This window comes from Muntiacus reevesi, chromosome 3, assembly GCF_963930625.1.
Source record: "Muntiacus reevesi chromosome 3, mMunRee1.1, whole genome shotgun sequence".
In the NCBI taxonomy this organism is placed as follows: domain Eukaryota; kingdom Metazoa; phylum Chordata; class Mammalia; order Artiodactyla; family Cervidae; genus Muntiacus; species Muntiacus reevesi.
The window spans coordinates 134,866,385-134,883,113 of record NC_089251.1 but is presented as its reverse complement, the minus strand read 5'-3'; the positions used below and the strand labels follow the sequence as shown (position 1 = coordinate 134,883,113).

Below are 16,729 nucleotides of genomic sequence, written 5' to 3'. Positions count from 1 at the left end.
TCTGTGGTTGCTTTCATACATATAACAGCAAAGTTAGTCACAACAGAGACCATATGGCCCTGAAAGCTTTTCTTTTCCCCCAAAATTCTAAATGTTTATTTTATGGCCCTTTACACAAAAAAGTATTATACATGTATTTATATAGATATATGTATATGTGTGTGTGTCTGTGTGTATATATATATATATATATATAAAATATTCTATGAACCATGAAAAGTCTATACTGTGGGTTTAGTCAGTAATATTTTTATGACCATTTAGAAGTGCTCTGTGAACAATGATTATTTCCCTGGGGGCAAAATTAAAGTGTTACAGTGGAGAAAATTTTATTTATGGAGTGCATTTTATTTACCCTGACTGAGCACATGTCAGCCATCTCCTTTCCTCCTCTGGACTGTTCTGCTGGCTGGTAACAAGGTCAGGGCTCACTCACCCACAATGTTACCTTCTTGCCTCTACCTTCTCTATTACCTCAAACTCACTCCAACTCTTTTTCCCTTTACAGCCAAATGTTTTTTTGTAAAACAGGGACTTGATTTTCTTTCTTTAGTGATTTTTTTCTGCATTAAATAAAGCCAGTGGCTGAAAGGCAATTTAAAAAATAATAATTGGAGGCTAATTACTTTACAATATTGTAGTGGTTTTTGCCATACATTGACATGAATCAGCCATGGATGTACGTATGTCCCCCATTCTGAACCTCCTTCTCACCTCCCTCCCCATCCCACCCCTCAGTCAATTTTATGGTCAGAAAATCCTTATGGTCCAATACTTCAGTCAGTCCTTATGTCTTCTCTTCTGAGATAAGTATAAACCACCTTCCAAATATGGATAGAAAAGTGATTTTATGATTAAATGATATATGTTGTTTGGTAAGTTTTGGCAAATAGTGAATTGTAGTCTACCAGGCTTCTCTGTCCATGGAGTTCTCCAGGCAAGAATACTGGAGTGGGTAGCCATTCCCTTCTCCAGGGGATCTTCCAGACTCGGTGATTAAATCCAGGTCTCCTCTGTTGAAGGTAGATTCTTTGCCATTTGAGCCACCAAGGAAGCCCAAATATCACTTGATCTTGATTCAATTGTCTTGAACTTTTGTATATTCAGCAGGGTTCTCTTGCTCTTTTTTGGTGTCAGATAAGATATATATCCAGATAAGATATATTCCCTGGTGGCTCAGACAGTAAAGCATCTGCCTGCAATGCGGGAGACCTGGGTTCGATCCCTGGGTTGGGAAGAGCTCCTGCAGAAGGAAATGGCAACTCACTCCAGTACTCTTGCCTGGAAAATTCCATGGACTGAGGAGCCTGGTAGGCTACAGTCCATGGAGTCGCAAAGAATTGGACACGACTGAGCAACTTCAAGATATATCACACATAGCACAAAACATATGACTACTAATGTGTAATATATTAATAAAGCTAAGATGTATATATGAAAATGCTGAAAATTAAATATTTTAAACTTATATTTAGCTCATCTATAGCAAGGTTTGTAGGGAATTTTGGTTAATAACTGTATTACTTGAAATGTTTTTTCTATGCTCTGGTTTTTTCTTTAACTATTAATTGCTACATATAATGATTAAAACAAATTGTTAACTGATTTATAAATGATTTTCTGATGCACCTTCATATTTCACTGAGAAAATAGAAGTTCCACAGGTCTTGTTTCCTTTCTACCAACCCACTGCCTCTGATTTCAGCATTCTCCTTCTCTTGTTGCATGGCTGAGCCATAGACACTGTCCCTGAGGCCAGCTCTCCTCTGCTGGATGCTCTCGCTACTCAGTACATGACTCCTGCAGTGTCCCCTCCCTCCCCTGCACTGTAAAAGATTTCCCTCTCTGCTGAATCACTGCCATGAGCATAAGATCTACAATAATATGTCATGTATTAAAAACATAGGAGAAGACAGAATACCCTTGACTCTACTTTCTCTTCAGGTTCATCCTGATTTCCTAGGCTCTGCTTTTAAGGTCTATCTCCTTGAAAGAGTTTGCTGCCACTTCCCCATTTCCTGCTCTCTCATTCCTACTCTAGTTTCACTTTCATCTCCGTGACTATATTTGTGTGTGTGTGTGTCTTAGTCACTCAATTGTGTCCAACTCTTTGCGACTCCATGGACAAAGACTCCTCTGTCCATCAAATTCTCCAGGCAGGGATACTGGAGTAGGTTGCTAGTCCCTTCTCCAGGGGATCTTCCCAACCCAGGAATGGAACCAAGTTTTCCCCCATTGCAGGCAGATTCTTTATCATCTGAACCACCAGGGAAGTCCCTCCATGAATCTACTGAAACTTTTTTTCAGTGACTACATTGGCAAATTCAGTGGTTGATCCTTAGTATTGTTCCTATTCATTCTCCTTGTATCATATGTTACAGTTATTCATTTCTTACTTCTTGCAGCACTTTCTTCATTTGAGCCCTCAGTCACAGTACTCTCCTGTTCTTTCACTGTTTCACTGACCCCTCTCTTTCTTAGTCTCTGTTTGGTAGTGTTTCCTCTCTTCCCAACCTAGAAACAGCCTTAGAACTTTTTTACTTTTCACTTTACAGTTGCTTCCTAACTGGCCTTTATCCAATCTTGTGACTTTAAAGTGTATCTATTTACTGATCTATCCCAGATTTAAATTCACGTCCTGACTTTTCCCTTAACTTTTGATGTGTACTTACAATGTTAATTTTCACTTAATTGCCTAGCAGACATAGTGCATTTAACATGGATAAAAACGGTTCCTTGATTTCTCTAAACACCAAATTCCTACTGCATTTGTTCCCATTTCACTAAATGTTTGTCTGTGGCTCAGCCAAAAACCTTGGAGTCATCCTTGATTTTCTTTTTTAACTAAAACATCATATCTGATCTGTAAGTGAATTCTGCTGACTCCATCTTCACAGCATGTCCAGAAGGGACCCATTTCTCACAGTCTCCTGCTGCCAGCTTTTGTGTAATCTGATGATCTCTCTCCTGGACTCTCGAAGCAGGTTCTCTGCTTCTCCTTTTTATGCTCTAGAGTCAGTTTCTTCAGCGAGACGCTAGATTAATCCTTACTAAGCATAAATATGTTCAGCGTCTCTTGTCTCTCAAAGTCTTCAATGACTTTGGTCTGATTCAGAGTAAAACCACATTCCTGTTTCTGGCTCCCTGCTGTCTTTCCTGACTTATTTCTCACCACTCTCTTTCCTGCTCACTTAGTTGGCTCCATTTCCCGATACTCCAGATGTACTGACTTTTTGCTTTGCATTTTACATGTCAGACACCTCCTTATCTCAGGGGCTTTACACATGTTTTTTTGTCAGCCAAGAGTGCTTCTCCCCCACATATCCACACGGCTTAGTGTCTCTTTTCCTTCAGGTCCCTGATCAAATAGTCAGTTATACTTTCTCTGGCCGCCTTAGATAAAATAGCACGTCACTTTCTACTTTCGGGTCTGTTTTTCTTATCTTTAATTCATAGAATGTGTCACCATCCATACTAGAATGGAAACTCCATTAGATAGGTAGAGGCTTAGACATTTTTGTTAATTTCACTGGTTTCTGGACTAGTGCCTGAAGCATAGGAGTTGTTAAGTTATATTTTATGCACCATGATGGTATTAATACTTAGCATTTCATTTTAAAAATATATTATGAATATCGACATTTTAGTTTAAAAAGTAACATTGCCACTTAATACTATAAATATTCCCTTACACTTAACTTTTTGAAATGTACATAAGTTAAACCAACTTATTAGAAAGAAACAATATGAAGTCTTTTGTTTGATTTTATCCTAGGTATGAGTTAATACAGAAGGGAGTAACTGAACTTAGAGATGGTGGGATTGTTCCAGATGTCTACACCCAGAACATGCTTTTAGAAAATGAGAACAAAATTTTGAAGAAAGATTTGAAGCACTATAAACAAGCAGCTGAGTATGTTATTTTTTTAATGACTTTTTTTTTTCTATTTTGGACTAAATGAAAATAAGGCTTGAATTCGCCACTATGTGAATGGTGGTTAATGCACCAGAGCTTTAGTTCTGGAGAACTGAATTATATTTAAATTCTAGTTGGAAAGAATGTGAAAGGCTTCACAAGCAACTTAATTGAACAGATGAGCAGAACACTCACAACTGTACTTCGCCATCAAGAGTGGGATGAGGGGGGTTGTGCAGGAGGTTGTTAATTTGCTACTTAACATTTGCTACCTGCAGGAACCCAGGTCTCCTGCATTGCAGGAGGATTCTTTACCAGCTGAGCTGCAAGGGAAGCCCAAGAATACTAGACTGGGGCCTTTCCCTTCTCCAGGGGATCTTCCTGACCCAGGAATTGAACTGGGGTTTTCTGCATTGCAGGCAGATTCTTTACCAACTGAACTATCAGGGAAGCCCAGTTCTTTTCACTTGGACTTTCATTTGCTTCCTTATGTATTTTGAAAGTCATATGGTTTGTGGAAATCTTCCCCCATGAGAGTAAGCTGATTTCTGAAATAATAGTAAATTTGTAGAAAAAACTAGAAGAAGAAAGAGCCTCATGGATTGTAGCCTGCCAGGCTTCTCTGTCCATGGAATTTTCCAGGTAACAATACTGGAGCAGGTTACCATTTCCTTCTCCAGGGGATCTTCCCAACCCAGGGATTGAACCCATGTATCTTATGTCTCCTGCATTGGCAGCCAAATTCTTTACCACTAGATCCACCTGGAAGCCCCAGTGTACTCTTAGTAGAGGAATTTCAGTGTTTGAAAATTCCCCAAAGAAAACTGTTATTTTGTAATTTTGTAGCATGAATTTATGCACAGTGGAGAAACGTAATAGAAAGCAAATCTCTCTGCAGGTTTCTCTCATTCTAAAATTAATGAAAGACAAGCAATTTTTTTGGCAAATAGATTTAGATAAATGGGCAGTGTTATTCTGGCAAAGACAAGTATATGAATGTGTTGACTTGAGGTGAATCTACTCATCTAGGACAATGTTAGATGAAAAATCAATACTTAGTTATGGAGTAGAGACAGTTTATGCTTTGTTCATTAATTTTTATTAAACATTTAAAGAAGGGTTTCTCTGTTAAAAGAATCATATTAAAACAAAAAATTAGATAAACAGAACTACCATATAGGAATGTAGTATTTCTAAGAACTCTGCAAAAAAAGTTTAAAGAAACAAGACTGTATTGCAAACGGAAGGAAACATTTAAAATAAGCTTCTACTTTTGAAAGGTGGCAGTAAATAAAAATAATGTGTGATTGTTTATTCAGTCATTATATGCACTTGTAGAATTGTATTTTGCAAGTTATACAAATTTCATATTATCTGTGTGTGTGTTAGACACTCAGTTGTGTCTGACTTTTGTGATCCCATGGACCCTGCCAGGCTCCTCTGTCCATGGAATTCTCCAGGCAGGAGTACAAGAGTGGGTTGCCATTTCCTCCTCCATCATATTATCTATGCATATACTATTTGGGGTTTTGGATAGAAGTGTATTGTCCCAGAATGATGCTACTAGAACCAGCATCCTCTCTATTCTCAGTTCCATTTCTCAGCAGTGGTTTGCACTCTTGGCTCTGACACTCACCATGATTCTGTATAGATGCCTAATGGATGCACTGGGAATTTGACACAGCAGATTTTTCAGAGTGCTGCCTGGCATACTGTTTCAGATCTTGATCTCCTTTGAATTATTGCTTGAGTTTGCTAATTTCTTTTGAATAGATAGAGCCTTTTTTCTGCAGTGAGATTTGTCCCAGTAATATGAAATGATCATTTTTACTACTGGTTGTTTATTGACTATTATATGTAATAACTATAATCAAAATGATACAAACTATTACCTGTTTATATTATTAACTTAATGTTAAAAAGCATGATCATACAGATATCACTCAAATGAAATCTTATCTCTTATTCATATTTGGTAAAATATCAGGTTAGTAAATGTTTTTAAGATTTACATGTATTTACTAAAATATAGTTTTAGTTTCAGTGGTCTTATGGTATCTCTCAAATCTATCTCACTCTGTAGAATTAAACTTACACAAATTAGAAAAGGAAAATATATATTTAGTTTAATCTACCTGACATGGAAAGTCTGAAGGAAAGCTGTTTGACCCTTTATAAATGCTTAACATTTATAGCATTGAATGAATATTAAGCACATTGTGCTTCACAGCCCTTTTTGATGACACATATTGCCTGTTTGTTGGATACATTCTCAGAAAATGGAGACTGACATTTTGTACAAAATTACCAAACTACCTCTGTCATGCTACAAGTTTGCCCCAAATAGTAAGTCTCATCACACAGGTTTTTTTTTTTTTTTCTTTTTTAAGAGCTAGAGGGCATTTATTGGAAAGCACTGGAGTAGCCATAGATTTGAAGAAAGTTTCTCCCCATGCATCATTCTTCCCATAGATAATATTTGTGTAGAAAGGTCCTGAGAGGGAGGCTTCCTTGCATTTCACACAAGGCCTCACACTCTTTCCTCTGGTTCTGGCCTTGGCTGGGCGTTCATCTTCACAGTCTTCTCCTCTAGCTCCAACTTCAACAGTCTCAGCCTGCAACCTTATTGGCTTGGAGCACACAGACATCTCGGATCAGACCCTTATCCTTGGGTCTCAGTTTTCTCGTGTCTTAAATGGATAGGTAGGACTAAATGTCTGAAGATTCATGAGGTCGTCGCATTCTATGGGAGATACGTCCTTTCATTCTGTATTCCTTAATGGTCTGTCAGAGGTGGACCTCATAGCACATGACACACATCACACAGCAGGTCTCCTTACATGTGTGAGAACGTGTCTGTCTCTTCCCCGACGTCCATTATAGCCCTGATCCGCCGAGAACTGAATCCCATGGCATTTCTCAGGATTCTTGAGTCCTGGGCCAAGCCCTGGAGTGGGAAAGACTTTCTTATGATGCAGATGAGGTTAGGGAGATTTTTCTACAAAGGTGCATCACACAGGTGTTTCAGTTTGATTTGTGAGGATATTTTCCCAGTAATGATTAAGTGCTAAACATGGGATTCTCTTTAAGGAGTTTACATTAAAGTTTGCTGTTTAAAGATTAAGCCTATTCCTTAAAGCAAAATGGAAGTGAGGTCACTCATTCGTGTCTGACTCTTTGCGACTCCATGGACTATAGCCTACCAGGCTCCTCCATCCACGGGATTTTCCAGGCAAGAATATAGTGTCAAATGCTAATAATAATAATTAATATTTAATATGTAAAGAGAGTCAGGTTACAGATGTGTTTTATATTATCTTGATTAAGCGAGTAGCATTTAGTGATGTATGTGGAAAAATCAGCAAAATCATATAAGTATAAGCTTAATATTTATTTAGGGGAAATTTGCCATGGAAAGAGTACTGTACTAAAAGTTCAAATACCTGGCTTCCAATATTCTGCTACCTATTAACTCAGTTTCCTTATTGTTATACTGGGAATAATTATGCATAATATTATTAACTCCTAGGGAGTAATGTGATAATTAAACAAGACAGTCTACATTAAAGAGCTGTGTAAATCACAAAGTGCTTTGAAAATGTCAGTTATTATTATCAATATCTCTAAAGGCTGTCATCCCTAGATTTTTAAAAATTATCACATCATTAGTATTTTTGAAGTCGGCAATGATGAAGCACGAGCAAGAAATGAAAAGGGAAAATATTTCACTGTAAAATAATTGAGTTGCTATAATTAAAAAAGAAATTGTCTTTTTCTCTGTTATAAGCAATGGCAGTCTTAGAACAGAGGCTTTCCCTTGTTTGCTACAAATGTAGATTATCTTTTAAGATGTAAAATTTGATGTATGGTATATCTATATGTATAGTGGTGGATGTCTACCAGACTTACCGTGATTATTTTGCAATATATGTAAACATCCAGTCAGTATATTATACAGCTGAAACTGATATAATGTTTTGTGTCAATTATATATTGATATGAAAAAGTTTGAGACAAAACTGCTTGGAAAATTACTTTATAGGTGTTTTTAAGGGAATAATAACATTATTAAAAAGGTTCATAGTTACATTGACTATATTAATATTGCATCCTAGATACTGGATGATATGAGTAGTAGTTTGACATTCTTTGTTGGAAGATTAGAATCCAATTGTACTTTTATATTGTAATGTGGCCCAATTGTTATTTTTTGGTTATTTTATTTACTTACTCATTTATTTATTTTTTGCTGTGCTGGGTCTTCATTGCTGCATGGGCTTTTCTCCAGTTGTGATGAGTGGGGGGCTACTTTCTAGTTGTGGTATGTGGGCTTCTCATTGTAGTGGCTGCTCTTGGGGTCTCTAGGGCACACGGGCTTTAGTAGTTGTGGTACGTGGTCTCAGTAGCTGCAGCTCCCAGGCTCTAGAGCACAGGCTGAGTACTTGTGGCACATGGGCTTAGTTGCTCTGTGGCATGTGGGATCTTCCCGGATCAGAGATCAAACTTGTGTGGGTCCCACATCGGCAGGTGGGTTCTCCACCACTGAGCCACCAGGGGAGCCCCAAGAACTTACTTTAAGTTCAGAGGTCTAGAATTGAAGTGACCTCTCTCATATTTGCAGAAAAAATGTTAGTTGCATGAACACTAAAAACATCACTTAGAGAGTTAAGACATTATTTCATAAACCTTGTTTTATTTGGTAGCTGACCTGCCACACTATTTACCTCACTCTGAAGTGAATAAAAAATTACGGATTTTATTGATTTGAAACCTTGATTTTGTTTTGTATTTTGGCTAGCATTTTGTGTCTCTTGCTAATAATGAATAATGTAGATGAGTGGTCCCCACCCTTCTAGGCACCAGGAAGTGGTTTCGTGGAAGACAAGTTTTCAGTGTACCTGTTGGGGTTGAAGGGATGGTTTCGGGATGATTCAAGTGCATTACATTTTTTGTGCACATTATTTCTGTTTTTATTACATTAACTCCACCTAGATCATCAGGCATTAGATCCCAGGGGCTGGAGACCCCCGATGTAGACATTGCAACTATTCTTAATTGGATGTGTTACTACTAAAAGCCACATTGGACTTATACTTAATACTCTGCAGTTTGGCTTTCACCCTGACTATTCTAGTCAAGTGTGCAACCTATTTTTCATTCTTCTCCTCCCTCCCATGCTGTGAGAATATGTTTTGCTGCTGCCTCCTCCTGCCTCACAGACAAGCTTACCTTCAGCTGTTTAAGCTCTCTAAGGTGTGTTGTCCAATGAGATGGCCACCAACTACATGTGGATGTTGACAGAACATGTTGAATCAGGTGACAGTAGGTGCTATGCAGAAGAAGAACACAAGTAAAGGAGACAAATAAACGACACATGCTTTATACAGGATAGTGAGAGAAGTCCTCTCAGTTATCTGGAAAAACTGAAGGAAAAGGCCATGTGTCAACTTGGGAAAAGGGAATTCCAGGCAGAAGGAAAAGGAAATACAAAGAACCTATGTTGGAGACAGCTTAGTTTGTTGGAGGATGAGTAAGGTGACCATAGTGACTAGATCCATTGGTAGAGGTAGAGGCTTTTGTTAGAATTTTCTTTTTTTCTCTAAGTGGGATGTGAGGTTAATGGATAGTTTTGAGGAGAATCATAATGTAAAGTGGCTCCTGTATGGAAAGTAGACTGGATGGAGGGACATAATGAAACTAGGGAGAACATTATATCCTGCATAATCTTATAGGCTGAATTATCTTGTTACTACATAATAATGAGTCAGACCAGCTCCTTATGAAACAGTTAGGTCCTTGAAAGGAACACATATGTAGTTATCAAATTCTTCATTACTTACTCCGGTCAAACTTTTACTCAGGATGGATAATAACATCAGGTCAGGTATTAAGGAAAGAGTAGCACAAGTGCATGCTGTCTGCCACTTATTAGTTATAAAAATATAATTATCTCTCAGATTTCACATATGTGAGTGGGGTGACATTATCCTTGAGGGCATCATTTTAAAGTGTTTAACCCAATACCTATCACATGATAAGTGCTGAGTAAGGTGACTCAGCTGGTAAAGAATTCACCTGCAAAGCAGGAGACCTGAGTTTGATCCCTGGGTTGGGAAGATCCCCTAGGGAAAGGCTACCCATTCCAGTATTCTGACTTGGAGAATTCCATGGACTGTATAGAGAGGGGTTACAGAGTCAGACATGACTGAGAGACTTTCACTTTCAGAAAGATTAATTCAATATTCTATATTAAAACATCCTTTTTTTCCCCTCCTTTCAGAAAACTCATTACAGTTTATATCTCTCTCTCTATATATATATGTATATGTTTTATTTCCTTATTCATTTTGTTTATACATCTGAGAGATAAAGATTGTGCTTATCTTATTCATCACAGTGTAATGAGGATTGTATCTAGTACACAGTATTATTAAGTGGGTGGAATAGCATTATCATCTTCATCAACTTTATTATTAGCAGCATCAGTAACACTGAAGAAATACCCAAGAGTGGTATCTTTTCCAGAAGTCAGGTATAAGGCAATTTATTTGTTTGTTTACATATATTAAGTTTTTAATTTTAAACAAATATCAATTGTATAGAAAGTAAACAAAATAGAATAATGAACCTCATGAGGCAGACAGTTTCAACACTTATCAACTTTCTGCCATTATTTCATTTCCACCCACACTCTACCCCACATTCTATTTATTATTTTTATCATTTTTCTGAGTTCTAATTTATATAAATTGAATGTGCATATCTTAGCTACATGATTTTGACAAGCAAATGAAGTCCTATAACCTCCCAACTCATTACATAGAACACTGCTGTCTATCCAGGGATTTCTTTTGTGTCCCTTCTTTGTCATTCCCTGCCCTGGCAATTAATGTTCTGATTTTATTTTCCACTTTAGATTAGTTTTGCCAGTTGGAGAACTTCATAAATGGAATCACAGAATGTTCATTTCTTTGTGTTTGGCTTCTTCTGCTCATCTAAAGTCTGTAAAATTTATCTGTGATATTTTTGTTTATGAGTAATTTGTTCCCTTTTATTGCCAGTTCAGTTCAGTCGCTCCGTTGTGTCTGACTCTTTGCGACCCCATGGACTGCAGCACGCCAGGCTTCCCTGTCCTCCACTGTCTCCCGGAGTTTACTCAAATTCATGTCCATTGACTTGGTGATGATATCTAAATTATTTATTGCTACGTAGTGTCCTATTGTATAGTGTATACCAGAATTTATTTATTACCCTTTTTCTAGTGAGTTGTTTCCAGCTATAGTTATTGTGAATGATACTGCTATGAACGTTTGTGCACAAGTCTTTTTGTGAAAGTGTGTTTTCTTTCTTTTTGGTAAAAACTTGTTGTTCAGTGGCTAAGCCATATTTCTTTGTGATCCCATGGACTGCAGCATGCCAGGCTTCCCTGTCCTCCACTGTCTCCCGGAGTTTGCTCAAATTCATGTCCATTGAGTCGGTGATTATATCTAACTATCTCATCCTCTGCTGCCCCCTTCTCCTTTTTGCTTTCAATCTTTCCCAGGATCAGAGTCTTTTCCAATGAGTTGACTCTTTGCAACAGGTGGCCAAAGTATTGGAGCTTCAGCTTCAGCATAGTTTTTCCGATGAATATTCTTGGTTGATTTCCTTTAGGATTTACTGGTTTGAGAATGTAATTTTATAAAGGGTAGATGTTTAAGGAACTACTAGTCCATTTTCCAGCATTCAAGTTGAGTCATTTTACATTCTCAAAAGAGATATATGAGAGCTCTAATTGCTTCACATTATCACATAACACCGAGTTTTGTCAGACTTTTAAATTTCAGCCATTCTTCATGGGAAGTAGATGGGGAAACAGTGGAAACAGTGTCAGACTTTATTTTGGGGGGCTCCAAAATCACTGCAGATGGTGATTGCAGCCATGAAGTAAAAAGACACTTACTCCTTGGAAGGAAACTTATGACCAACCTAGATAGCATATTAAAAAACAGAGACATTACTTGGCCAAAAAAGGTTGGTCTAGTCAAGGCTATGGTTTTTCCAATAGCCATGTATGGATGTGAGAGTTGGATTATGAAGAAAGCTGAGTGCTGAAGAATTGATGCTTTTGAACTGTGGTGTTGGAGAAGACTCTTGAGAGTCCCTTGGACTGCAGGGAGATCCAACCAGTTCATCCTAAAGGAGATCAGTCCTGGGTGTTCATTGGAAGGACTGATATTGAAGTTGAAACTCCAATACTTTGGCAACCTGATGCGAAGAGTTGACTCAATGGAAAAGACCCTGATGCTGGGAGGGATTGGGGGCAGGAGGGAAAGGGGACAACAGAGGATGAGATGGCTAGATGGCATCACCGACTCGATGGATATGATTTTGGGTGGACTCCAGGAGTTGGTGATGGACAGGGATGCCTGGCGTGCTGTGATTCATGGGGTCACAAAGAGTCAGACACGACTGAACGACTGAACTAAACTAAACTGAGTGGTTGTAAATGACAACTTGTTGTAGTTTTGATATTCATTTTCCTGATGACTAATGATACTGATAACATTTTTTTGTGTTTATTAGCCATTCATCCATCCTGCTTTCTGTCTAAGTCTTTAGCCTGTTTTTTATTGCATTAGTTGTTCTATTTGTGAGTTTTAAGAGTTCTCTATATATTGGATACAAATCATTTCTCAGAATATTTTGAATATGATGCTTTCTGTATAAGTCTTTTGCCTGTTTTTTTGTTGCATCAGTTGTTCTATTTGTGAGTTTTAAGAGTTGTTTATATATTTTGGATACAAATCCTTTGTCAGAATATTTTGAATATTTTTTCTAGTTTATGGCTCAATTCTTCAATTTCTTAATGGTGTCTTTGGATGAGCAGAAGTTTTAAATTTTGATAAAGTCTTAATTTAACTTTTTTAGAATACTGCTTTTGATATTTTGGCTAAGATACCATTGCCTACTTCCAGGTTAAAGAAATATTCTCTTCTAAAACTTTTAAAGATTTAGAACTTTTATTTTCGGCCTACTATAATTTTTGTACATTCTGTGAGGTAGGAGCTAGAGATTAATTTTCTTTTCATAAACATTCATTATTCCATAACCATTCTTAGAAAGAGTTTTCATTCTTCATTGAATTTCTTTGGCATTTTTGTTGAAAATCACTTTCACCCTATAATTAGGGGCCTGTTTCTATATTCTATTCCATTCACCTATTTGTTTATCCTTATGCTAATGCTAATACCACACTCTTGATTGCTGCAAGTTTAAGTTCTTAAAGTCAGATAGCTTAGTCTTCCAACTTTGTTTTTCTTTTTTAAAGATTGCTTAACTATTCTAGATTCTGTATTTTCATATAAATTTTATATTTACTTTGTCAGTTTTTATTGAAAGACTGGGGTGGCATTAGGATTAAGATTGCGTTCAATCTGTTAAAATTTGAGAAAAATGTGTACGTGTGTGTATACACATATATGTACTTATATATTTTTTCATTTATTTTTATTAGTTGGAGGCTAATTACTTTACAATATTGTAGTGGTTTTTGCCATACATTGACATGAATCAGCCACGGATTTACATGTATTCCCCATTTCGATCCCCCCTTCTGAAAGATACACATATATTTTTATATCCATACATTTTAGGGGGATGGATTGATGTATTCATAGGTTTTAGTGTTCTATTTGTATATCTCATTCCAGTTATTAGATTATCTTAAATACTGTATATTTGTGAAGAAGTTTGATATTTGTGCCTTTTATATCTAATTATCTAATATGTTCAGTTTTTGTTACATTATGACCTCCATATAGTAGGAAATTGTCTTGTCCTCAGTATATTCTCAGGTCTTATAGCTGTGCCTGACTAATATGAGGGGCTTATGTGAATGTATTTTTTAACATTTTGGCACTTTAGTTAAGTTTCTAATAATTTTTTGAGTAGTTGATAATTTTTGCCTCTTTCATAGTATTCCTTAGGAGTAGGCATCCTTTCCCTTTTATGATGGTAATTTAAATAACTTCCTGAGGAGCTAAGTCTTGCTCATTTAGAATACTGTCTTCCTTTGCTGGGCTTTTATGTTAAGAAAATACAATGCAGACCAGAAAAGATTTATTGAGAGTCCTAAAGATTAGGCAGGAATAATACTGACTGAAATGACTAAATAGAAGATAAAAATCTACCATTTTATAAGTAATAAAATGCTTGATTTTATCTTCTGTCAGAAAATATGGACATAAGGAAAATTAATGCCTATTAATATTAAGAAAACATTAGGTGCTTTACTAATAGACCCTAATTTCACTTACAAAATTCACTTCTATGAAAGGTCAGAGAGTACCCAGCTTTTCTGAAGACCTATTTAATTTAATGACTTTCAGAAACACACACTGTGGATAAAGATAATAATGGGGCACATAAAATTTCATGCTTTAGTTTTTAGGTAATTGCTTGTTAAATTAAGAAGGTATTTTTTCCAGACATGGGTCTATCCCTGCCTTTTTTTGGTTAAGAATGTAATGAAAGTTTGCATCTAATATAGTTGTGTGGCATTTTTACCATCTGACAATTATCACAATATTAATTGTAGTGGGTTAAAGCCTGGTGGGCTGCCGTCTATGGGGTCACACAGAGTTGGACATGACTGATGTGACGTAGCAGCAGCAGCAAACTAATTTATTTCTAACCAATTGAAGAGAATACAATAGTTGGTAATTGTACTGTTATCAAAAATCACTTTGATTCAAGTTTACATGTGAGAAAAATACACAACAAAGATGGCCTACTTTGATTGGTACATAGAAACCAGAAAATGTTTATATGGTAACTTTTGCCAAATTATGGAAACAATACTCAACAAGTCTACTGTTAAATGGTCATTATTTTACCGGGAGCATTCAGCTAAAAATAACTTTTTAGAGTACACTGTTAAATTACATTTATATGTTAAACATGGAGTTTTGGGGACAGTGCTTTTTTAGTGTGAAAAATATGAGTATCTTGCTATTTTATATTTTATTTACATATTTTGATTTGCTGCTTTCCTGAAATGGATAAGTTAAATAGTTATTCTGTGATCTCACTAAGAAAAAGCATTTAAGTAGTGTGTTCTTTATTATGAACAAATCTAAATAGAATGTTTCACTGAATATCAAGTTCATTGTGGTTGAAATAGAATTTCTATATTTTGTATCTGTCTTAAGAAAACTTTTCTTTTAAACACAAAGATGCTCTACTAATATAATGAAAAGAATACAAGATAGTTTAAATATTTATTGCATATATGATTATTTCAAACTTTACTTTTTAGTAGACCTTCTATTTTTCTTTTATTAAGCAGCTGGGCAGTAGAAAGTTCATAATAGGAGAAGCATCACCAGAAAATGAATTTAAATTGTTTTACTGAGTAGACTTCACTTTTGCAAACAGAAAGCAAGTCTCTGAAAACCAATTTAATGGTCAGAAGAGCTTTAAGTTCTAATACTTCAATCAGTTCCTATGCTTTCTTTCCTGGGATGAGTACAATAGGATTTAAAATGTGTATTTAAAAAGTGAGTTAATGCAATGCTACACATTTGTGGTTCTGCCCAAGAAACTTTCAGCATTATTTTTCTGTTTTATTTTTTTAACCTATTATGGGTTTTCATTTCAGATAAGATAAAAATGTATAAGCTCATTAAGTAATAAATTAAGTTGTTGAAAATAAGACAGCTTTTAGTAGACTCAAATTAGATGTTTATAAAGTTTAAATTCTTTTATAAAGATAGACAGTGTTGCTAATAATCATATATCTTGATATTTTTTATTCATTAGAGCGTATTTAACAACTGGCATACCCCCATTTTAGGTAAATAAATGTAGCTATTAGAGGAATTGAATATATCTGTTCTACTATACTAAATAATAAATAATATCATGATAATAGTATTAATGATTACAGAAATATTTATTGAATATTTTTATGTGTTGTATAGCATATAAGACATTTTACACACTTTTCTTTAAAATGAATGGGAATTCAGGTGATGTTCTTGTGCTTTCAAAACAAAATGTCAACTCAGCCATTTATCTTTTCCAGTCACTCTACTTAAACTCTCTCCTCCTTTTCACTCACCACTCTACTCAGTATTAGGCACATTTTAGTGGCAGAGGAATTCTCCATTTTTTTTTTTTTTTTTTTCCTCCCATCTTCACTTACATATACACACAGAGTTAAAACCTGGAAAGAATAAATTATTTATCTAATAGTTGGACTGTTCCACAGATGATTTTTCAAGTCTGAATATTTTAATCAGCATTTGCCTGTATGCCTTTAAGATTGTTGGCATGGAAATGAAGTTGAGGGTCAGATGGTTAGACCATGAAGTACTGTGACACACTGTCTATTTACATGCGATCAAAACTACAACATTGACAGTAGAATGAAGAATAATACAGGTAATTCCTAATCAGTGGGAGATGGTGGGGACAAAGAAGGAAACATAGAAGAATGGAAAAGACACTTTTACCATATTCTGTGCGTGACTTGATCTTGCAGTAAGAAGTCTTATTAATCATAATAATATGTGCCATCACAAGTCTGAAAACCTAAACTCATACCACTTTGGCAGCTTCCCAGTCACCATTCCTCAATGATTGCTCTGACATAGGTCCTAAAGAAAAAATCTATTGCACCCATTTATTTCATATGAATCTCAATTTTGAAATATGAGAGGTAGATTTCCATTCTGAACCTTTTGTGAGCTGTCAGTACTCTAATTCAGTCCATCCATTTTTTAGAATGTGAGAATCTCAATGCAGGAGCACTTTGTCAGTTAACTAAGA

At 36.0% G+C, this 16,729-nt stretch overlaps 1 protein-coding gene across 1 annotated transcript in view; it reads left to right on the top strand.

Moving 5' to 3' along the window:
• SPAG16 (sperm associated antigen 16) overlaps nucleotides 1-16,729 on the top strand; it is a 973,751-nt gene that overhangs the window by 32,158 nt on the left and 924,864 nt on the right. Inside the window, exon 5 of the mRNA XM_065930647.1 lies at nucleotides 3,776-3,913. Coding sequence (XP_065786719.1) covers nucleotides 3,776-3,913 — 138 coding nt within the window. The remainder of the gene's footprint in view (nucleotides 1-3,775; nucleotides 3,914-16,729) is intronic.